The sequence below is a fragment of the Mytilus galloprovincialis genome, chromosome 8 (genome assembly GCF_965363235.1).
Source record: "Mytilus galloprovincialis chromosome 8, xbMytGall1.hap1.1, whole genome shotgun sequence".
Lineage (NCBI taxonomy): Eukaryota > Metazoa > Mollusca > Bivalvia > Mytilida > Mytilidae > Mytilus > Mytilus galloprovincialis.
Window position 1 is genome coordinate 73,642,017 of NC_134845.1, and position 25,969 is coordinate 73,667,985.

General features: G+C 32.6%; 1 protein-coding gene across 5 annotated transcripts in view; it reads right to left on the minus strand.

Moving 5' to 3' along the window:
* Positions 1-15,969: 15,969 nt before the first annotated feature.
* LOC143042538 (sodium- and chloride-dependent glycine transporter 1-like) overlaps positions 15,970-25,969 on the minus strand; it is a 31,832-nt gene continuing 21,832 nt past the window's right edge. For all 5 annotated transcript variants that reach the window (XM_076214914.1, XM_076214913.1, XM_076214911.1 and 2 more), the window contains 7 exons: positions 25,061-25,185; positions 22,216-22,328; positions 21,093-21,224; positions 20,356-20,455; positions 20,026-20,135; positions 18,815-18,967; positions 15,970-17,584 (listed from right to left, as the gene is read on the minus strand). In XM_076214914.1, coding sequence (XP_076071029.1) covers positions 17,381-17,584; positions 18,815-18,967; positions 20,026-20,135; positions 20,356-20,455; positions 21,093-21,224; positions 22,216-22,328; positions 25,061-25,185 — 937 coding nt within the window. In that variant the 3' untranslated portion in view covers positions 15,970-17,380. The remainder of the gene's footprint in view (positions 17,585-18,814; positions 18,968-20,025; positions 20,136-20,355; positions 20,456-21,092; positions 21,225-22,215; positions 22,329-25,060; positions 25,186-25,969) is intronic.

The following is a 25,969-nucleotide window of genomic DNA, read 5'->3' on the forward strand; positions in this document are numbered from 1 at the left end:
AGACTGAGTATTACAAATTCAAAAGTAAAAATTTTGTAAAAGATACAAGTAACCTTCCGATTTTGTCATAATCTCCAAAAAAAATTTTTATTTTGGAACCAAATGTCGTTATCTAATGATATTTCATCAATTAAAAAAAGTGACAACATATAGGTGTTTCCTTTAACATTCAATTTATAAATTTTTATTTTGCCATTTCTTTTTTTGCATGCCGAATCAATGTGCACGCAACTTCGGAGCTACGATCTTTTTCTGAATGAACAGCTTCATCAACACTTGTAACTAGGTTGTCAAACTAATATCCGGGATAGACGGAAAAGACACCAACAGTCTCCGATTCCGATTGACCAACTCATCTCTCTCTCTTCTGCTTTTTTTTTTTTTTTTTTGTGAAAACGACGTGGATGCACGTGCTGTCGTGCCTCCGGGTAGCTACGCCCCTGATGTGTATCCATTCTTCGTTTAACCTCCTAAATCACCAGCCGATATCTGTTTCCGGTATTTGGTACCCTGGTATATTTTTTTAACGCGAGGTGTTCAAAATTTCGAGCGATTTGAACACTGATTGAACATGTAACGTTAATTAAATGAACGGATCATGAAATAAGATAAACATCGACATATTTTTATTACGATATTATCATAACAGGCCTCATTGATATGCATAATTATGTCACTTATAAGTAAAACTAGTAATAATAATAAAATAAGTTCATTAACTATACATATATGCCAGCTTGGAAGTTTAATATTTCATAATTACTAAAATATTAGTAAAAAATTCACAAGATCATCATCATGCGTATACATTCATATTTTTTAATGAATTTCTTTGTAAATTTGCCAATTAGAAGGAAAGAAAATCGGACATACAACTATCTTCTTTTTTAGATCAAAATTTGAACATCGGTGTTCACTGTGTCTGAACACACGTTTTAATATTTTAAACACAAACGTTAAAACTTTGAACACGTCTCTAAGCATGAACATATGGCGTTAAAATATTGAACATGCGGTGTACAAATTTTGAACGCGTCCGAACGCGTCAAGCGTCAGGTATATTTACAGTGCATCAGGGTTACTTCCATCGTAAACACCCCTTCATTATCGATTCGACTCGTCTGTTCAGTGATGTATCAAATTCTGGTCGACGGCAGGTGATAGAGGTCATATAGTATACAATGGTCAAATGCTGAATATGGTGTGTATTGCATATTATAGATTCCCTTTCTTTTTACTTTTTTACGACCCTGCATAGGGGGAGTTATGAGTTATGACGTTATGTCATCAACAGGTATCATAACACCAGTAGTGTCACTTCCATGATAGACCATTTTAAATGGAAGTCATTGGAAACTCGCAGAAACATCAATCGAGTAACAATGATGTATAAGATCACACACCAACTTAAAGCAGACGACCCAAACTTTTACCTCTCACCAAAAACACCAGATTCACCAACTCACTACAATATCAAACTTTCAGCAACAGAACAGATTATTTTAAATACAGCTTTGTTCCATACACAGTTGTACTCTGGAATGTACTTCCAAAAAACATCATTAGTATTTACTCTTTGGATCAGTTTAAAATACTGATCCAACGTCAGTATATTTAGTTATCCACCCTGTTTGTACATTTTTGTAAACTAGATTAAATATCTACATTGACGGACTAAGCATCTGCAGCACTAGTGTTTGATTTTTTCCTAGTAATATTGTTTTTTTTTTTTAAATTTATGCGTGCAAACATAAAATCTACGACACTGAATTTTTGTAGCTTTTTGGGCTTTGTATCGATTGAAAGAGTTGATCCCTTTTCAAATAATCTTTTTAGTGTCTTCTTATGTTGTGCAGTTACACCAATGTCCAAGCTAAAAGGGAGGAGTGGACACCCGCAAACATGTTAAACCCTCCACATTCTGTCCTCATTCAGGAGCATGTAACTCAATAGTAGTCGTTTGTTGATGTATATCATATTTGTCTTTCGTTAATTGTTTTGTAGATTCAGATCGTAAGTTTAATCGATTATATGTTTTACATTATGTTTTTTTTAAAGCTTGCTATGTGTACTAGGTTTCACTCATTGTTGAAGGACGTGTTGTACCCTACAGTTTCTAACGTCGACGTCATTTAGTCTCTGGCATAGAATTTTCTCTTTGGCAATCATATAACAGCTTCTTATAAATCATAAAGAATCCGTTTACTTTAACTCAGTATGCCTAAAAAGAAACGACTGCATAGTTCGTACTTATATAAAAGGTCAATAAACGCGTTGAATCCGGAAGCAGGTGCAATTACAGACATAGACCTTTAGTCGATATTGCATATTTACACAAAAAGTCGTTCACATAAAATCTTTTCCGTGTAGCTTTCCCAGATTTCGTGATCTATAAAATATTGATGTTAAAATTTTAATGAACAAGCAAAATTGTTCTGCAACAATAAAGAATAATGAAATGTTATGCACAGTTTTATAATGTATGCATTACACCCTACTGCGAAGTACCAGGAACAGTTAACTTCCTATAGCAATAAGGCCAAATATGTTGCACGCTGTGTTTCGCTTGTTGCTAGTTGTATTATCATGGTTTAAGGCCAATATAGATTTGATTGTATATGTCGTGAATGTCAAAATATCAAAGCAAGTTTTTGCTATACCATCTTACAGAAGTGAAGACGAAAAAAAAAGAAAAAGAAAAGGTTGGCGTTGATAAAAAGAAAAACGCAAAACTTAATAACGTACTCAAGGAAAGGCTAGATAAAAAGAATGCAGACTTTTTTTTTTAGAGAAACAAGGAAGAAACAAAATGGAGAATCAAAATATCAATAAATAGTATCGAAATTGAAAAGAAGGATGAAATGAAAGAAAAAAAAAAGCAGCACAAGAATATATCAATGTCAATATTAATGTCGATGAAAACAAACCAGAAAAGAGGAAAAAAGTAATAGCAAAAATATGTCATTGTGTTGTATTCATAAAGAACTAGAAAAGGGTATGTAATTTATTATAATCTGTCTTAGTTATAAAAAAAATATCTTATTATTATTTAAACACTGCTTTTAACTTTTATGGCCCCGTTATAGCGGGGAGGGTAGTAAGTGTTACCCATGTCCGTCTGCCCGTCCCGAACATCCCCAAAATTCGTCTCCGTTCTCTTAACTTTAGTTTGCCTCAACTAGGTACTTTTAAACAGATACACAATATATATTATCACAAAACACAGTTCAAGTGCGGAAATTGATATCTTCACTTTTACCGTTCATGAGTTATGCCCCTTTATTAACATTGCTCGCGCAAATGGTACCTCCAAGCACAAAAATTAAGATTAGGCAAAATAGATGTTTTCAATTTTTTCTATTTCTGCTGAATTTATTTAACAACAATAAATGATTATTTATATATATTAATTAATAAGGACTCGTGTGGCGTTTATCATCACATAAACTCATATTCTTTTGTCATTTCTCTTTAAGTTCCTATCGGAGGGCGGTTTTTACCGAGCACTCCGGCTCCCTCCGCCAATAAAAACTAGCCGCCAAGAAATAGCTTAAATATGGCGCTTAAAAGTGGCGTTAAAACACCAACAATCAATTATAAATCATTACAGTTATATATAAGATTGGAAATTTATACAAGGTGATATTATTGCATTTTGTTTGTTCTTGTAAGATATGAAAATAAATCTGTGCATGTTCGGCGGCAAAACGCGCGTGCCTAAAAACGATGGATGGAACCAGAACATTAATATTGGGATCATTCTTCTGAATCAGTAAATTATATTTCTTTTCTGCAACTACTGATCTTCAAATGCATTGACTTTTCATTTTACGTGATAGCTACATGTAGCCTTCTCACATTTCTTTGTTTAATAACTTATGAAAATCGAACCAAAAAGATAATTTTAAAATAACTGAATACAAAATTCTAATAATCAAACTATTTTCTTCATGATTTTGAAGTGTGTGAGTGTCCTTGCGAGATGCACACGTTATCATACTATTCCATGTTTACGACTATTTGTTTACAAAATGTTAAGTAATCATGTTAGAGACATCTGAGTGGTTCTTTTTATGTATGAGTGTAAACTCGCTGGATCGAATGAAGTCGACCTCATGATCGATCTTGCTTGTGCTATGTAAACGAGAACCTTTTAAGATCGATTCAAATAAAGTACAAGTGTAAACGTAGACATGTTTGCTTTCTTTTAGATGTTGTTTTGTACCCTCTTGTTCTCCTATATTTGACAATTCGGTGATTAATGGGCAAAGGATTATTGCAAACAGTGAAACTGCTACCAATGATTTCCGTAAAACAAGTAAATAAATAATGGACATTTTCAAGTACAACTTTTATTGTGCGTTCGACTTAAGCAGGCTATGGCAGGAGCGAATCGATACAAACGTTTCTTATATAAAATAGCGGTATTGTCTCATATGAATTGTAAATATGCAGATACTACATACGGGAAAAGTTTTTTTCGTCAACACAAAACTAAGAAAATACCAACTTTTAAACACATTCTTCAAATACAAACAACAGTTAAGTCTTAAAGTTTATTCAATAGTTAGCTAAAAGCAAGAGTGTATGTCCGTGTAAAATTTGAAGTGCTGTGTTTTTCTTATGTACATAAATAAACAAATGCTATAAATTCCAATATGAATGCGAGACTTTTAAAATAAGATAGTGGCAGTATTTTTTAATATCAATACAAGTAACATTGTACGTAAATAAGCAGTTTTAAGGTCATTGCTAAACGTCAAAATGCTTTGGTAGTATTAATCCAATTTCTTTATTGTTTTTTTTTTAGCAAAATCAAGCAAAGTAAAGGTTTTATAAACGGTTCATACCCTCTATTCCCACTTTTTATAAATCTGGTAAGAAAAGGTAAAATATCATGTGGGAATAGAAGGAAAACTTGTGCAAACAAAGGATTATACTGTACAAACATTTTTTAATCAACTGTTAATTGACCAGTGTTTGTTTTTATTAGAACAGGTCAACAAACGTTTTGGAAGAAGATAGGTAAGATAGGAATTGCTTCGGAACGCAAAACTTTAATACCAATGGAAGTTGTAGACGCAAATGGTAATGTATCTTCAAATGTTGATGATGTTTTGTTAAAGTGGAAATCGGACTATGCCGATCTACTTAATCAAACAGGTAACCAGGTTACTACGGATAGGAACATTCCAGTCGATCAAAGCCCTGCCGTTTTGACAGAAAGCGACTTTCTTTTAACAGAAGAAATTTCTTTTGAAGAGGTTTTTAATGTCGTATGTAAAAGCAAAAGAGGCAAAGCCTCTGGTGTAGATAATATTCCAGCTGATGTTTTATGTAACCAGAATTGTATTATATTTTTACATAGATTGTTTAATTGGTGTTTTAAAACTGGTAAAGTCCCAGAGATGTGGAATAATATAATTATTAATCCGATACCCAAAAATAACATGTCAGATAAAAGAGACCCCTTAAATTATAGGGGTATTACTTTAGCCCCAGCTTCATATAAATTATATTGTAACATATTAAACTTGAGGCTGTCTCAATGGGTTGAAGATAATAAGTCCTTAGTTGATGATCAAAATGGGTTCCGGAAGGGAAGGAGTACCATAGATCAGATATCTTCACTTACTAGTTTAGTCGATGTTCGTAAAAAACTACGAAAATCCACCTTTTGTGCATTTATCGATTTTAAGAAGGCGTATGATACGATTAATAGGACATTGTTATGGGAAAAACTCACATCTCTGGGGGTTGATGTAAAAATGTGTATGGCTATTAAGTCCCTTTATAATGGGGTTAGGTGCTCGATAAGAGTCAATAGCTTCAATACAGATTGGTTTACTGTGAACTGTGGTTTAAAACAAGGTTGTCCACTTTCTCCTTTATTATTTAACATTTTTATAAATGAATTAGCTGTATACTTAAAATCATTTGATTTTGGTGTTGACATTGGGGGAGAAAAAGTATGCTGATGATATCGTACTGTTAGCAAATACTGAGAATGAGTTACAAAACCTCTTAGATGAGTTATATCATCGGTGTACTGACAATAAAATGACTATTAATTCATGTAAGAGTAATGTTGTCCATTTCAGACCGACCTCATTTGAACGATCAAGTCACGTCTTTAAGTGTGGGGATATGAATATTGCTACTAGCAGCGAATATGCTTATCTAGGCCTTGTTTTAAATGAGTTTCTAGACTTTAGTATTACTGCAAAAGCAGTTGCTAGGTCAGCAAACAGAGCTCTAGGTCTGGTTATAGCTAAGTGTAAAGCTATTGGTGGCATGTCATATGACGTCTATAAAAAACTATTTGATGCACTTGTAAGTCCTATTGTTGAATATGGTGCCGCGTTTTGGGGATGCAAGAATTTCTCATTTATTAATGCGATTCAAATGAGAGCGTGTAGGTTCTTCCTTGGTGTTGGTAAATATACACCTAATCCAGCTATTATGGGAGACATGGGGTGGATTCCAATTTACCATACTCAATGGAAAGTAATTGCAAGACACTGGCACAGATTAGTAAATATGGAGCCAGATCGTATTAATAGGAAAATATTCATATGGGCAGATGAGGTCAGTCTGAATCATAGAAGTGTGAAAAATTGGAATTTCATTGTTAAAAAACATTTCACGGAACTTGAATTGGTTGACTTTTGTGATACAAACACTAATATTAATAAAAATATGTTTATTGATACAGTCATGTCAAGAATGTTTGATATTTATATTGAAAAATGGAAAAGTATTGTTAGTTCATCCTCTTCCAGACGGGGAAATGGGCGGAATAAATTGAGAACCTATAATATTTTTAAGCAGGAGTATGTTGTAGAAAACTACTGCAAACTGTTAATGCCTTTTTGTGAAAGAAGCGCCTTTGTAAAATTTAGATGTGGGGTGGCTCCTATTAGACTGGAAACTGGGAGGTATGAAAATTTGCCGCTGGAAGAGAGATGTTGTTTTAATTAATTGTTTTAATACTGTCGAAGATGAATATCATGTTATTTTACATTGTGCTGTTTATAATGATCTTAGACAAGTTCTTTTTACTGAGTCTCTTAAAATTGATGAACATTTTAATAGTTTTACAGATTGTCAGAAAATGGTATTTTTATTTTCGAATCAAGATATTATAAGATTATGTGCCAAAAAATTCACAGAAAATTTCTCCGTAGCTATTTGCCTTAAAATCAATTACTTCACGTTCAGGCAAATTATCTACCCCTGGAATATAATCCTCCATATCTCCAATCCTGCTATTAAAATCCCCACAAATATAAAACGGACATCCATTCGGAATAGAGTATATTTGAGACATAAGTGTATCAAAAAATTCATAAGCATTTGTTGAACGTGCAGAAAATTCAGGCGGTAAATACACAACACTAACATAAAATTTATTACTATCGTTGTTTTTTTCTACAAATTTTATCCAGATTATCCCATCCGTTGACTCGTCTTCAATATTAATGTTGAAAGTAGTTAGTAATTCATCTTTCACTAAAAGGCCAACCCCTCCTGAGCCTGTCTTTGCACGGGTATGAATTAGCTTGCGGTTATTACCATACCATTTATAATTATCAATGCAAATACTATGATTCACCAAATGTGTTTCTACCATCCCTATCATATGAAGATCTAAGTTTTTTAAACATGCATTAATTAAAATGTTTTTGTCACTATTTACATTCTTTGACCATCCATTTATGTTCCATAACCCGCACCGGCATTCTGACCTGCTGAACAAAAATGGATGATGCAAGCACACTGACAGTCTTTTGCTCCGCATATTTCTGTAAATTTTTCACAACTTTATGATACAGTCTAATACTGAGCATTGATACTAAAACATTATAAGACCTCACAAAGATTTTGTATAGATATGAATATGGTATAAGGAAAAAAAGAAAATTAGAATTTAAACCATTCAGGTATCCTCATTTCCAGTTTGAAGACAAGGAGAATAGCACTAAATGTTAGGTTGACGTATACTTATTTTAATTTAATGATGCGCCATTTGGATTTCACCCTGGTAGGAGCACTGTTAATGCAAATTATTGTTTGTTGATACTTGTCCAGAAGGCACTTTTCAAGAGAAAAAAAGCCGTTTATATTGCTGCTTCGTTGACTCCAATAGTCATTTGACTCCGTATCAAGACTTAACTTATGGTTGAACCTGTCAAGAGTTGGTATAACAGGCTAATTATCAATGTTTTCTACAGTCAAAAGTGTGTGAAAATTGAGTGTTTTTATTATCAGCATTTAACAAGTTCAGTTGGTTTTATGCAAGGGGAAGTTCTTTCTGCTTTTCTTTTTTCATTATATGTCAATGACTATATATATATGAAATGTAATTCCTACGTAAAAGTATGAAGTACAAGACTTATCATTATTTTAACTTATATATAAAAGAAGAAGATGTGGTATAATTGCAAATGAGACAACTCTCCACAAGACACATAATGACACAGAAATAAACAAGTATAGGTCACCGTACGGCTTTTTGTTAAAAGCCCATACCGTCATCTATAAAAAGGCCCGGAAATGGCAAAACAATTCAAACGAGAAAACTAACGGCATAATTAATGTACAAAAATTGAACGAAAAAAAACCATGTAACATTTCAAACGACAACCACTGAATTACAGGCGCCTGGCTTGGGACAGGCACATACATACAGAATGTGGCGGGGTTAAACGTGTTAGCGCGATCCCAACCTCCCCTCACCTGGGACAGTGGTATATCATCACAATATATATATATAAGGACGAACTATTAAAAATCAGTTGAAAAATGCTTTACTCATCAGATGGATACAAATAGAACGTGGACGTTTCTGTACATTAAAAGATGACCTGTTGGTGGGCGTTTCTGTACATTAAAAGATGACCTGTTGGTAGACGTTTCTGTACATTAAAAGATGACCTGTTGGTGGACGTTTCTGTACATTTTACCTTTTGCAGTTATACTTCATCTGTTGATGTATACTGGGAACTTTTTGTGCATATTTAAATATATTTACTTATGTTTAAAGAGGAGCATAATGTCAAATACAAAAAATACAAATTGTTTTATATCTAAGAAAACATGTAAGATTTCCGCTGCTACATTTACTAAATAGGTGCAATTAGGGTACTCGGTGCAATTTGGGTCTAGTACTTATTAAATACCTGTAATCGCACATTACCAAAGAATAAAAAAGATTCAGTAATTTCTCATGATTTCTCGATCTAATCTGATTCCACCTTCGATTTTCAGATATGTCTAATTCTGGCATTGAAGATTCAGCCCAATCTACTATAATAACAGAAGCTATTGTCCATAGAAATGACAACTCAGGGAATGAAAGCGTGCTATTCTTTCAAGAACAACCACCATCTGAATGTAGAACCGGGAATGAAAGCGTGTTGTCATTTCATCAGCCACCACCTGTATGCAGTACACTACACGCTCCCAATTGAGAAAAGAAAAACGGAGACTGTTACACCACAAATGCTCATGCAAAAGCAGTACGACGTTTTGACTGTGCAAGAAGAGAAATTTGTGCTTGAAAAAACTAAAATTAAACTTGAAAATATTAAATTAGAGTTGGAAATTAGAAGACTTTAGCAGTAGGTAAATCAGGAAAATGACACATATCTCACCTTGCAAGCTTTAAATGATAATTAATCAATGAACGCAATCGTTTTGTTTGATTTATTTTTATATGTACAGAAGATCTTTTTTATATACTAGCATTTCATCAACTTTTTAATTGTTACATTTATAAATCTATGAGAAAAATCCCCATGCTATATGATCTCGTACAATGCGTCCTTCGTCGGGTCCACGGAAACAATGTTTAAGTCATCATTATTTACAATCTCGTTGTCATACTCGTCCATTGGTTTTTTCACCTCAGTGGCTAAGTTATGCAAGACTGCAATGCCATTATTATCTTACAAACCCTTTTCTGGGTGCATTCTGATTCCCTGATGTAGAAAACTGAACCTCTTCTTCCACCAACCAAATGTCCGTTCAATGCAGCATCTCGTCTTCGTATGAGCTTTATTGAATTTCTCATGACATGGCTCTGTTGGTCTCAGATATGGTGTCATAAGAAAACTCCTACATGCATATCCACTGTCACCTAGGATCAACCCATCTTGCACTGACAGGTGGGATTCTTCTAAATGGGTGCACACTTGCGAACATCTCATAATGTGACTGTCGTGTACGCTTCCTGGCCACATAGCTAGAACGTTTGTAAATCTACTCTGAAAAACAAAATTTGATTTACATGTAGTTCAAGCATAAAAAGTCAGTCCCATTAAATGTATACGATTCCGCATCTTCCAAACGGGTAACGTTAACTACATAATAGTTATTGAAAACACAGTCTTACGGGCAGTTAATATATCACGATAATGACCAGTTTTTCAATAACTATTGTGTTTATTTCCTTGAGGAACTATCTATAATACTAAAATGACGAGGTCCAATTTGTCAGCCGTCATCACGTAAAAACGGCAAATCAAAGAATTCAACTTTATATATAACTAATATAGTACAAAGGTGTAGATTGAAAAATTACACCACTCCAGACCCTTTTGTTTTCCACGTAATTAATATTGCCAATAATTAAGAAGTTCCAGTTCGACGGGTTCAAACAGAAAGATTTGAAAGCAGTGTATCTTAGGCATGACTTTATCAGATCACAATACTAATACTAAAATAAGGCTTGCGCATAGTTATATATTTTAATTCAGTCACGGACCCGCGATATCACGGGTGTGTTCTATTGTTTTTAAAAATTCTCATAAATTCAAATTGTTCAAAACAAACTCGAGTTATTGTACGATTTCAATAGGAAAAAGTGAAGACCAGTCATAGTGATAACTATAAGTCACTACCATTCATATAAGTGCAATTTTTCAATTTATGAAAACAAAATAAAGTTTTCTATCATTTTATAATTAACGAAAACATATGTAAACAATTCAACAACTTCAATATGAAATTGAAATCAGGAAAATGTTTTATTAAAGGGACATCTCTCTAAACAGAGAAAACGCGCCCAACCGGTCTTTAACATTTTACATCGCAGGAAACCGGCATATTACTGTTAGTATATATTTCCCGGCCCAATACAATATGCTCAAAATGCAAATGCTACAGGGAAGATGCAAATGCTGTTTGTTGAAGCGGGTCGTCACGTTTAATTCATGATATCATAAAGATTCTTTATTAGCATTATGTTGTATAAAATGTGAATGATGAGGATACTAAAATGTCAAAAGAGGGTAGTCCATGGACAAAAAACAATTATCGAAAACACAAACAAAAACGACAAACAAAAAGAGCATCAACATTAATATGGAAAAAAGACATATTGAAAAACTTTAAAAATTATGGGCCGATCGTTTTTAGTAGAAAAAAAGAGTGGAGTATTTTTTTTTCTGGCAAGATTTTCCCCTCAAAATTCAGGATTATTTATTTACGTAATGACGTTCCAAGTTGTTGTCAGTGAACTGCATCCTTACTGTTTCAAGTCGTATATATAGATATATTCAAAAGACTAACTATAAGCACTGTGCTTTTAGGGTGGCTGAAGTTATTTAGGAAATTGTAAACGTTTGTGTACCTTCATGATCACATATTGCTTGTGTGTTAATGCTTTCTGTAGACGAAAGATGGTTCGTCGTGACTAGGAGCAGAAATCCTCACATGAGTTCATTAATGCAACCTACAACTGGAAAGCCTTCATTGTCAAAGAACCCTTGTTTGATATCCCCTTTCCTCTGGACTGACGGCCAGTTTATAAACTGGCCAGCCTTGGCATTAAGAGCATTCAAAACCTTCTGCACGCACCTGCTAACAGTTGATTTATCGATGCCTAGGGTATCACCTACAACTTGCAGGAAACCTCCACAAGCATAAAACCTCAAGGCAACAAGCACATGTTGAAACGAAAAAAAATAATAATAGATTATGCAACTTAATTTTGCTCAAAATGTTTCGGAATCAGGTGCAAAAAACGGGAAAAACTAGATATTTCTGGTCAATGGACAATTAAGACAATTTAAAAGCAGTTTAAGGGAGGTAATTCTAAAACATTTAACATACAATATGATCGAGTTGTTAACACTGTCAACTATCGATAGTTTTCTTCGACATGATTAGAACACGTAAGCGTGAATTTTATTACAGGTATGAAATTTTAGTGATATTTGGCCTATACCATTAAATCTGGCATGAACTATGATTGTGAATTATGTTTCAGGTTTTCTTGACATGCATTGCGACTTGATATTTTATATGAGAAAACTATCGCATTTATATTAGAAAAATATCGCATTCATATTATAAAATATAGCAGTATTATTGAATTAATATAGGTGATTTTGTTTTAGAAAAAAATTGAAAGCATCAAATTTGCATTCCACTAAATTTTTTACATGATAGTAACTGATTATGTACATCTACAAATAATAAATCTTGCATTTATGTGTCAATCAATCAACATATCGATTTTCTCGTATTATGATACTAGCTCGTTATTATATTACACAATTTATGAAAAAAATGCAGGCAGACGTTTGTTATGTTAAATGGTACTCTGTTTGAAGAATATTAGGCCATAACTTACCAAGAATTCTTCCTTTCTTCATAAAATGTAAAAATTCGTCTGAGATTTCCCACAATGCAACTCGTTCACATAACACACTATCGCTTTTTAATATAAGAAACGTTTTTATTGATTCGCTTCTTCCGTAGACTGTTAAGTGAGCTTTTAAAGCTCAAAAAGTTGTTATTGCACAATATGACCGGTCGGCTCCTTGGCCTAGTAAACAATGAAATCAATGACCATAAATGTCCCAATAGATAAAAAATAAAAATGCGTAACTATTTATGAAAACATACATTTAAGAAGGGAGCATTTATACCATAACAAACCCGTAGTGATAGTCCGACGCTTCGATGGTCCGACAGTTCAATGGTCCGACGGTTCGATGGTCCGACAGCTCGATAGTCCGACATTATCTAAGATTTATCAAGTTTTCATTTGTTGAATATATCAGAATTCCCCAATCGTTTTTTTATACAACATATATCTTCCCGCCATGTCCGTTTCTAATGCCCATGGATAGAAACTTCGTCAATATCATAAGGTACTGCGGGTATGTAAGCTAGTCGAGTGCGTGTCATTATGGAACGGACTCTGTGAAATTCGAGAATATGTTCTCGATCTCCGCCTCCTTGTGCCACATTTCTAGCAAAGTTGTTATATACCCGCTTTATTGGGACGCTTGCGTCTTGTTGAATTGCACTCCGCAAAGTCTCTAATGCTGTATCATTTACTATAACCTGATCGTCGTCTTCGTGTGTATGTGGACAAGCCTGCGAAATAGCTATATTAGGTTCTATTCTTCTATGTTGAATACATTTATTTGTAGATTGACCCTGCACTCTTTCCTTCAACATCGCCAGTATATAGCATGAATTCTCTGTCGGTTTTTGTGGTATTTGAAACCGTTGTATATTACAACTTTGCCTCCGCGATTCCTTTATAATATACGATGTTTTCATAGGAACTTTCAACTTACACATGGAAAACAAAATTGACATTGTTGATCCTTCCTGTGTTTGCATCACCAACTTGGTAACGCACACCATGCACCGTTCAAGTATTTCACGTGAAAAGTGTGAAATTTCAAAGTAGTTTAAATAGCTTAAAATATAGGTTGAAATATGAAAGAATATTTTATTATGAAAATTAAACAAAAAGAATAAATAAAGGAAGAGGGGTATCCGCGGCATACGTGTCTGCCACTGTATTTGATTTCATGATAACTTTAATAAATATCAAACAACGATTTTTTAAAACAAGAAATTATATTTTTATAGAAAAGATATTGAGCGCATTTTTATGTTAATATGGAGCATGGAGTTTAAAACCGACCAAAGGCGGAATCGGGGGTGGGGGGGGGGGGGGGAATTATCTGTGAAACCGTCGGACTATAGAACTGTCGGGCGGACCCCTAACAAGACTAATCAAACTTTTAAAATTAACACTAAACAAATGGTTTCAGAAACATGGTGAAAATAACAATTCAAATACACTAAAGGCCTAATTTACGTACAAAATAATGAACGAAAAACAAATATGATACACAGCAACAAAAGACAACCACTTAACTACAGGCTCCTGCCTTTAGGAGAGCTACTAAATCGTGTCAAAATAAATTTTCTAAAATGTGTCACTAGATATTCGATCGTTTCATTTCCTCCACTTTTCGAAGGGTTATCTTCGTGAATAAAATATGCTTAAAATATTTGTCTCTGGAGCATACGCATTTAAAAAACATCATCTATGATTCAACCTATAACTCTGCAAAGTTATATTCTTTTATCAACATCTACTGGACTAAATACCGATCTTTCAAAAATTTGATCAATTCTGTAAACAAAACTAAAATAACAAAAATACTGAACTCTAAGGAAAATTAGAGACAAAAATCAAATATGTAAAGGACAAATATCATTAGACGATCACGATTCTACAACCAAACAAGTACACGTTGTAACCTATCTTTTTGCAATCGAAATTAAAACTTTAAATAAGCCAAGCGTTCGAAATAATGCATTTTATTATTTTTTAACGAATAATTTCATAAAAGAATGCTTTGAATTATGTCAGTTCAGAATCTCGGACTACTGAGCTTAAGATACCCTCGGAGATTAATAGTCCACCACTGAGTTATTGATACCCAAGGCATTTATATATACACATATCCATAAAATGACAATGCAACTTAGAGCTGTTAATCGGTATCACCAGCCCAGTAGTCAACACTTCGGTGTTGATATGAATATCAATAATGTGGTAATTTTTATAAATTTCCTGTTTACAAAACTTTGAATTTTTCGAAAAACTAAGGATTTTCTTATCCCAGGCATAGATTACCTTAGACGTATTTGGCACACCTTTTTGAATTTTGGATCATCAATGCTCTTCAACTTTGTTCTTGTTTGGCTTCATAAATATTTTGATTTGAGCGTCACTGATGAGTCTTATGTAGACGAAACGCGCGTCTGGCGTACTAAATTATAATCCTGGTACCTTTGATAACTATTTACACCACTGGGTCGAAGCTACTGCTGGTGGACGTTTCGTCCCCGAGGGTATCACCAGCCAAGACATGAATATTAATAATGTGGTCATTTTTATAAATTTCCTGTTTACAAATCTTTGAATTTTTCGAAAAACTAAGGATTTTCTTATCCCAGGCATAGATTACCTTAGTCGTATTTGGCACAACTTTTTGGAATTTTGGATCCGCAATGCTCTTCAACTTTGTACTTCTTTGGCTTCATTAATATTTTGATTTGAGCGTCACTGATGAGTCTTATGTAGACGAAACGCGCGTCTGGCGTACTAAATTATAATCCTGGTACCTTTGATAATTATTGATACTTATTTGACATCCTTGCATGAATTAAATCGTACCTGAAAGACAAACTCTTTAAAAAGTTTGCCTTACTTTGGGTCACTTTTTATTAATTTATGCAATACATATTAAACTATTTTTCGCAATTTGTCAAACTATCAGTCAAAGCCATCTTGGAACATTCATAATTTTGAAAAGCATTTAAAATACGCTTTATGTTAAACATAAATGAAATTTTATAAGCAGGAAATTTAAACATTCAGTGCTGGCTAATGCTCTATCTGCCTTTAAAAGATTTGATCACTTTTATAAATAGTTACATGTACATATACTGGGTGTTTCCATTGTATTTCGTGTCAGACCATATATACTGTAATTTTGTCAAGGTTTGCTGGTTTACTGACGTATCCATTGTATTTCGTGTCAGACCAGATATACTGTAATTTTGTCAAGGTTTGCTGGTTTACTGACGTATACTCATATAATGATGCTCAAGTGTTGACAGAACTAGGCAAATAAAACAATGTCAATAAAAAAATGATTTATTTGCAAAAGTAAGTTTTCTTAAAAATATATATGCATTAGACTACAAAATAAAATATAGTTAAAAATAATCAACTCTCCTTCATACTTTTACTTAGGTAATGGATTTACAGTGCTTTTTATAAACAATGCGTTTCCATATGCATTCTTTTCAAGGCTTTCATCATTGTTAATAGGTTTGGAAATTCATTTTACAACAATATTGTCAATAGATTTTACCATTAAAAACCAACACGTATAAGATTAACACTAGCACAGTTAATATACCCTTTTTAAAGTTGAAGGATTTGGAATTTCATTTTTTATTAGCTGTAATTTTTCATTACATTTATATGACTTCAATTTTCGTTCTAATCATTGTCTATTTGAAATTTATTGCACACTTTCAGCATAACTGTAATCTCAATAAATTTGATGTGTTATAATTCTGTCATTTGAATACGTCTAAGTATTATATATATTGAGTTCAAAACCTTAAATTGATAGTTCAAACAATTGGAATCTAAAAAAAATAATATATGTAGTCTAATATAGACAAAAGTAATGGGTACATTTTACAAAATACTTATTGAGGACTTTTCTGAACAATCATAACAGCTACTATTAATAAATGTAAACATTTCTTAGCTATGAAGCATGACAGTTTTTTTTTATAATTTTACTTAATACAGTTTTGTGTGTATTGATCCGGAATGTGTTTCGTTGATGACACATTGACGACAACTATCCAGACTTTAAAAAAAATAAAAATATCAGTTATCATAAATTATATCTATTCATTTCCAAATATTTCATATTCAAAGCTAGAAATTATAAATTATTGAATGTAGTCCTCAAAGTTATAAAGAAGTGATATAGTATTGTTATGTTCTTGCAATAAAATAATAACATATTGCACTAACAGTTTGTACATGTGTAGTTCACCTGAGGAAGGAATTCAACATATTATACGTTTCAAATAAACATTCCAATGATACTAAAATATATCAAAAAAATATCAAAATAAACTTATTTTCATCTAATAATAATTGAAGGGCACCCAAAAAAATAAAACCCCTTAAAAATCATGAAATGCACAAAAAGGTGCCAATTAGGTTATTTTAAAATCATAATTATGTTCGTGTATAGATTTTACTCGATGAATATCTTTTTTTGCCAAATAAGAGATTGAAAGGATCTACACCAAAAAAAAAGTTTGGCTCAATTCTTTCTTAAAATGATAAAATGGAAATATAGAAAATAAAATAGTTCCTCTTTCTTAACTACATACAAATGATAAAAATGGAAATATACAAAAGAAAATATATAAATAAAATATGAAAAATAAAACCAATCTATTTTGTTATAATAGTATTTCTTATACATTAGTTTTAGAGTTGTGACTCTACTTATTCTTACATTCTGTTAGATTCAGTTGCTACATATTTAACTTTTTCATCACCAAGATAGGCTATATTTGTTTGACCCTCATTATCATTATAATGGCCGTTTGGTGGGATCTTGTTCTCCCTAAGTGGTCTGTATCTCATTGGATCTAAAGCTCGGTCTTCATCTAAAGCTGGACCCCAATGTGGTTCACTCTGTACTGCTCCTGATAACTGAAAGTGGAAAAAAATCCCGATTAAAAACGTTCTCAGGAACAAGAGAGGTTATCGGTCTTCGAATCACAGAAGAGAGTTGATATGCAGTAAGAGTCATGGTACTGATAATTGTCGAAGGGATAAAGAATAATTAATAGATATGTGTTTACAAAATATTTTTACATGAAAAGTGATCAGTTGCAAACGTTTTTTGATTAAATTTAAAACACTTAAGGTAAATGAAAAGACATAAAATTATGCATTGAGCTGTGGAATTAATTGGCATTCTTCTAGTTTAATGATAGTGAGCTAGTTTCAATGCGGGTGGTTTGATCTTCCACCTATCTTTGAAATTGATATTTGCTACATCTCAGCAACTCAAGAAGCATATAAGAGATAAATTGAAGTGTGTTTGACTTCAAATCAAATGATCTTTTTGCGTACTAATGCCGTGTATGCTGTGCCAAAACCTTCAAAGATAAGATTTTACATGACTATCCAGTACAAATCAGGAAAACTATGTTGAAATTAACAATAAAATTTACGTCAAACACTCATGTGATATTTGCAATCAAATTAGTTGTCTCAGGATCTTTTGAAAAAAGTATCGTTCCGGCCCATAAGAAATGAACAGCACACTAATATTTATTTTTATTCATCAAGAAAAATATCCCGTCATTACAAATGACATTCATATTCATTAATGAACTTCTAGGTGATGAAAAATAGTACAAGAACAGATATTTTCTTCCTATCAATACATAAATTACAGAAGTAGACAAGTTTTCAATCACAGTATGACATTTTAATACTCTCCCAGATAGAACTAGCATTGTTTACTGCATGACTTCTACCTCTAGTGTTAGTGAACAAAAGAACTAAACATTATGTTATTGAAGTCAGTACTTATTTTGAATACCTGACAAGATTTGTAGTCTTAAAAAAAATAAAGTCACTCGAACAAGTGCAGAAAAGAGCAGCCAGACCGCACACCTGGCAGTGTAACAAAGATAGTAAAATCTTTGAAATGGAAAAGCCTTGAAGACCACAGGAAATAAAATAGGCTATACATGTTGTTTAAATTCAACTTGATCTAAAATGCATAGATCGGCACCTATATCTTACGCCGAACGAAGCCTAACAAGAGGTAATTTGGAAAGATAACAAATACAGTGAGAAGTGGGGTATATAGGAGGGTACGTTGTTGTTGACAGTTCTATCAACATTGCTAAGTGATCTTATACATACCCCTTTTCTGATTATCTGTGCAATCATTACGATAATTATAAGAGCCAGTGGAGAACACACCATTAACCATCCCATAGCTTGAGCATAGCCTGGGAATTCATAATCACCATAGTAGGCTGGCGAATAGTTAATTGCTGACATGATAACGATGAACTAAAAAATAAAATCAATAATTAAAAACTAAAAAGGTTTTAGCATGAATGGTACGAAAAAAGGCAAGATATACATTCTTACTTCCAAAATGTTCTAATTACATTGTATTATGTCAATTTAATAATTTAATTTACCGAATTCAATGTTTCAAAGAAATACATAAATCGTCAGTTGCATTTTGATGGGACCGTGGAGGTCGAACGCCGTATAGTTGGGGGAAAGTGTTGACACTCCAGTCCAGCTTGATACAGTTCTGAATTTGGATAATGATTAAACATGTGACACAGCATACGTTTCTGACTTAATGCAATCACGGAACAGAACACCTTGAAATTGGACTTTATTAAACCTCTTATATTCCTATATCCCAAATATATATATACATGATTTAATTCCTAGTTTGGTTTTCAATGGAATATTCAACCAAAAGAATCAGCAAATTTCTTGGTAACATTCAAAATTAAAACGACTGCTTCTCATAAGCATGTCTGACACCTCAGAGATAAGACTAAAATCTAAGCTTAAATATTATAAGAGATGAAACTCTAAATGTAAACATACAATTATCAAACAAAAAAATTAATCAAAGTTAATGCTGCACCCAATAATTTGAACCCGCTGGTAACACCACTCAAAATCAATTCTAAATATACGGTAAGATTCAGCATAATAAAGATTTCATGATTAAATGTCATTGAAATAAGACAGAAATAACCATTTCAAACAAAGTTTCAAAAAATTGTTTGTTTGTTGTTGGTCCCTTATTTTTAAACAGATACAATAATAACCCGAAAATACAATCCATTCTTCCTTGTGGTACAATTTCTATGCTTATAAAAAACTTATTGTCCGCAAACTAGATCAATATTTGCTTTTGGCATCTTTCTGTTCTACAATTCTTAAACGGTAATGAAATCAATTATAACATTCCTTGTTTTAGTATGGAACCTTGTTGAATAGTTTGACAGAGATACGTACATTTCTTTTCAAGTTAACTTTTAATAAGTAGTAGTATGCTCTCTTGGTATAAATTAAAAAGATATTTGAAAAGTACATACCCCAATAGAAACCGGAGTTATAAAGCACCAGGTACAATACCAATAAATCCAGAAAGCCGGGTGCTGTTTTCCTAACATCATCTCAATATCTCTTCTAAAGTTGTTTACTCCTATAATAGTTATATAAAGAAATTGTTATATGTGACCTACAATACACAATCATTTCTTTGTTTTGAATTTTTAGACAAATAAATTCCAAGTCAGTTATATTAAAATGATTATTATTAGAAAAAGATAAATAAAATCGATTGCTACTTGTGTAATTTAGAGATGTAATCGAAAATACTTTAAAAAAATACGATATGAAACTTTATTTCACAGTAAACTTACCATAAATGTAGCATATACCAATTAATTCCGCCATACTAACAAGCATAAGGTTGTAACTTCCTGCATACCAGTCAACTAATGTCAACAAGTAGATACCACCCTACAATATACAAACAGGTAAAACTAAATTACAGAATACAAAGATAAATCCAAAATGGGAAGTTAATAAAAACTGACAAACTCAAACATTATCCACCAATGAAACGAGTGGAAACAACTGTCATACTCCAGACCTTGTACAGGCATTTTCCGAAAAATACGGCTAGATAAAACTGGTTTTAGAGCTAGCCAAACTTTTCACTTGTATGACAGTTAATAAATCCGTTATGTTGACAAAAAAGGGTGAGCAACCGAAACAGACAAAATAGGCTTAGTTTCTTTTCTTACTTTTTGTGTCAACGGACTCGGACTTCTTTTAAACTGAGTTTTACTGTGCGTATTGCTGCGAGTTTCTTTATCATACATTGACTAGAGGTATATGGGGAGGGTTGGGATCTCACAAAAACATGTTTAACATTTTTACGCCTGTCCCAAGTCAGGAGCCTCTGGCCTTTGTTAGTCTTAATAATAGTACAAGCCCTGGAATATATCAACTGGGAGATATATCTTCCGTAGAATGTTGCTACATAGATGGAAAGTTCACAATTGGGAATGCATCACCCCATCAGTATATATGTTAATATCAAGTGCAAAATTCTAACTCTAACTCTTCTGTAAGACTATATTTCCATACATACCTTTGCAACTTGCGGCAATCCTACTAAAAACCCAATTAGACAGCAAAACAAAGTAAACATTTGTTTCTTTGGTCTGAGGAAGGTTGGGAAGGCATCAACAAAACCACTTATAACCGTCTCCATCATAGCAAACTGAAAAGGATTCCACATATTTAGTTTGGAGTCTTCTTTACATGCATTTGTTGATAAAATTGTCGGCTTTTTTGCATGCAAATTTTTATACCAGTTTTTTTTTGTGATATATATTCACTTTCTAAAACCATTTTTCTTAAACATCTATTTAGCCACTGAATAAGCTTTAATGAAGAAAGAGGATACAGTTAGCTCCCTATCCTTATTATGCCCTATATCAGCTGCCCGATTTTCGAATAATTGATACAGACTTCAAACTTCAAATATAGAGAGAGCCTTGAAATGATATCAATGGATGTGAGGACATCAGTTTATCATGGTTCGTTAGATGTATTGATCTTTGAAACAGTTAAGGGCATACGATACAGTTACAGAAGAGGTAATGATGTTGACAACGTAAATTGTTATTTTTTGCGAGGTTTTACTGCCACATAACGAGAAAAGATGCAATGTCGACTGATTTTTATCATTCAGACTGATTAAACGAGTTCATGTACCCCTCTTTTTCTAAAATGACAGTAAGTTTGATTACGTACGAATATGCTCTTAATATGTACAACTGTTCTATGGAACTAATTATTTTTTAACAAAATTTCAAGGTTTTAGGAAATTAACGCATTTTTTGGCGTTATATTTATCAAATTTAAAAAAAATATTATTGACTCTCTCATTAAAATTGGTACAAATAATCTTCATACATAATCAAACCTAATGCTATTTTAACAAAGTGTGGTCCATGTACTCGTTTTCAAGTTAAATCAGTTTAAAGCATATAGAGATGTAATGTATTTTTAAACGTACATTTTGCGATTGCAGTCTTTTATATCAGATTGTAGATAAATTTGTTTAGTTTTTAGTAGAACATTTTTCGCATATCAGATTATGTCGTTTTCAGATGAGAAGTGTCTATGGAAAGATTATAAATAATCAATGTCTGGTTGAACAGTAAATTTATTTCTATTAATACTTAATATTACTGTTTACTACTAACCTGACTGTCAAGTCCAAGTGTAAAGATCATGAAGAAGAATAGAAAAGCCCAAAGCGGAGCTACGGGCATTCTAGCTATTCCTTCTGGGTATGCAATGAAGGCTAGCCCAGGACCTGGAAATCAATAAAGCAGACATACAGCAAATGGTAGCGATTTGTTCAGTACTTGACTCGTGTGTGGGTTGATATAAGGTAAGAATTGTAGCATATGGATGAAGGAGATGTTAATTGTACACATGTACGTCAATAAAACCATATTGATGAAGGAGATGTTGGTTGTAGACATGTACGTCAATGGAACAGCAACCCATCAACACACATAACCAAAATGAGCAACTGGTCCAAGAGCACATGACACGCCCTTATTAATGATGCAAAAATAAAATGAAACATTCAGGAAGAGTTAATTAGAAGTTTATAAAATACGGAAGCGTATGAGGGACATAGTAAAAATAAAATTGGCAGTGAATTTTTTTTTCAAAGTCTTGACATTTCAAATCTCGAAATGTTGACTATAACTTGAAATTTTGACTTTTCAAATCTCGAAATTTTGACTTAAACTTGAATTTTTGACTTTCTAAAATCTTGAAATTTCGACTTTAAACTAAAAATTTCGACTTTTTTAAAACTCGAAATTCCTTTTATTTTAAACTAAAAATTTCGACATTTTTTAAACTCGAAATTTAAACTCAAATTTCGCCTTTTTTTAAACTCAAAATTTCGCCTTTTTTTAAACTCAAAATTTCGACTTTTTTTTAACTCGAAATTTCCACTTTGGACTCAAAATTTCATCTTTTAAAATCTCGAAATTTTTATTTTAAAGTTAAAATCTTGGCTTTTGAAATCTCGAAATTTTGACTTTTCTAAGTAATTTTAAAACTTTGATGTTGGTATTCAAACACAGTTATTATTTTAGAAGGAGTAGACATGGACGCAAATTATTAAAGCGTCATCCACACATTTTGGCAATTTATATTCAGAAATTGGTTTTGTTCTTAAATTAAGATATGGTTAGCATTTAATATTCAAGAGTTTCATTCGGAAAGAACATGCATGTTGACAGAAAAAAAATGTTTCCCCATATTCCATGTTTCAGTTTCCACGACACTGTCATTTGGCATCACAGTTTCAAAGGCCTGTTTGATTTCCCAATAGCAAGTCACTGACTTTGCCTTATTTAAACAATGGTAAATCAAGTAGCCAAATCAAGTAGCCAAAAATGTCATGCATATTCAGGACGACCAATGCTCAGTTTTCTAGTTTTTGAATTTTGAAATGTTGGTTCTCTTTTCTTGAACATTCTCTACAAGTTAGCATTCTTATGACACAAGTATTAACCCTTGCCTTTATATATTAGACTGTTGAATAAAAGCATGTCGTAATATAGGTGTGTCGGAATAACGGGGTTGTCTTCATACACATATCTGAAGTCCAGACTTGAAATATGTATTTGAACGTGAAACATATTTTATTTATTCTTCGGCAAAAAAACAAGATATTCTATCTAAAATAACCTCTTGAAAATGATTTTAGTTTATTAAAATATGCTTATCAAGCTTATGATGTATATGGCTCTCCGCCTGCTGATATAAATGACTGTGAATGTGATAATCGCAAAGTTAACGTATAAATACTGAGGAAGTTTAAAAAAGTCAAAATTTCGAGTTTAGAAAAAGTCGAAATTTCGAGTTTGAAAATTTCAAGATTTTAGAAAGTAAAAATTTCAAGATAAGTTAAAATCGAAATTTTAAGATTTGAAATGTCAATTTCGACTTTGAAAAAAAGGTCACTGCCAATTTTATTTTTTCTATGTCCCTAATACGCTTCCATAATAAAATGAAAAAAAATAAGCTAAAAATATGATTATTGCGTCAAATATTACTTTAAAAACTCCCACAACTCTGAAATGACAAACCCGAACATTTTCATAATCAAAACCAAACATAACAATTCCGTAATAGCAATTGGATACCAGTATATCAAAGGTAGTATATAACATGTAAAACTACCTTCACCTAAATGACGGTCTAAATCCCATAACTTATATTATTTTATTGTATAAAAGCACTGTGCGGTATTTGTTCTAAAACTGTTTATGACACTGCTAAATGAAAGCTACTAAGAAGATTTCAACATCTTAAGTGTAAGATGATATAAAAGAAACTTGAGTCTGGAGTCACCTCAGTGGTTGTCGTTGATATATCTATTGTATTTTAAAAACTTAGTCATGGGGTCAGATTTTATTGCTGATTAATCAATTCACAGCTCTAATAAATGTTTGGGAACTGGTTCATTTCCACAGGCCGAGAGTTTACCTTCCAAATATAAAAAGAAGATGTGGTATGATTGCTACTGAGACAACTCTTCACAAGAGACACAGAAATTATAACTGTAGGTCAACATAAAGCCTTCAACAATGAGCAAAACCTATACCGCATAATCAGCTCTAAAGGCCCCGAAATTACGAATGTATAACAATTCAAACGAGAAAACTGACGGCCTAATTAATGAACAAACAAAATGAACGAAAAACAAATATGTAACACAGCAACGAATTACAGGCTCCTGACTTGAAACAGGCAAATACACACAGAATGAGGCGGGGTTAAACACTTTAAACGTCTACTAGTTTTTTTTCTCTTATGGTGTTATCACATTGAAATAAGTGTCATTTCTCGTTTTAAACAAATGTTCACATTTCTTAGATATGAAATACTAATTATGAAAAAAATATTTAATTTTCACAGATATTTTACAATGTTTCTCATTTTGGTGAATATTCTTTGGTAGGAATTATGGTAGATTCAGATTTATATAATTTGTCATTAACACGTGCAATACGTTACCTGCTTCAACAACATCCTTAACATCCCTGTTCAGCTGAGTGGCCATAAATCCAAGGAGAGAAAATACAGCAAACCCAGCAAACACACTGGTTCCACAATTAATGATTGATACTATAAAGGTGTCTCTAAAATATAATTTAAATAGGATAATTTAATAAATTCCCATTCAAATTGGCCAAGTTGAGAAAGCTTAAATATTTATTTGTCTTCTTTGCATGCAAAAGGGTAATAATTTGATTTCAATGTGTTTATTAGAGAAAAACAAATAAACATTACTTTAATCGTCTTTTTTGCAATTTTGTGAAATTCAAATAAACATTTTTTTCAGACAACATACGTTTTTCAACAAAAATTTCAACCTGAATTCCGTCCTTTTTCCTTTGATTATAACATCATCGACAGAGGTTTTATCATCGAATGTGTACTCCCGTCCGTCTACTAACAAAGAACAAGATGACAGGTGCCACGTGTGGATCAGGATCTGCGTATCCTTCCGAATATCAACCATGGTTTGTACTCCGGTTCGTGTTGCCTAGCTTAATTTTTCTATTGAGTGTTCTCTTGACTTGTTTGTGTTTTCGTCGTTTTTCGTGATTTTATATGGAGTTGTAATTTTAAAGTTTCACTGTGACTTATACATGCACGTCTTGAATCAATTTACCCTTGTTATCTTTCGTCCCAGTCTCCCTCGATCAATAACTTGGTTGTGATTCCATTATACTGAACAACATAGAAGTTGTTTTACAAGTTGTTTTACAAGTAACATAAACAAGAATGTGTCCAAAGTACACGAATGTCCCACTCACACTATCATTTACTGTGTTCAGTGGACCGTATAATTAGGGTAAAAACTCAAATTCGGCATTAAAATCAGAAAGGTCATATCATAGGATTCATGTGTTCTAAGTT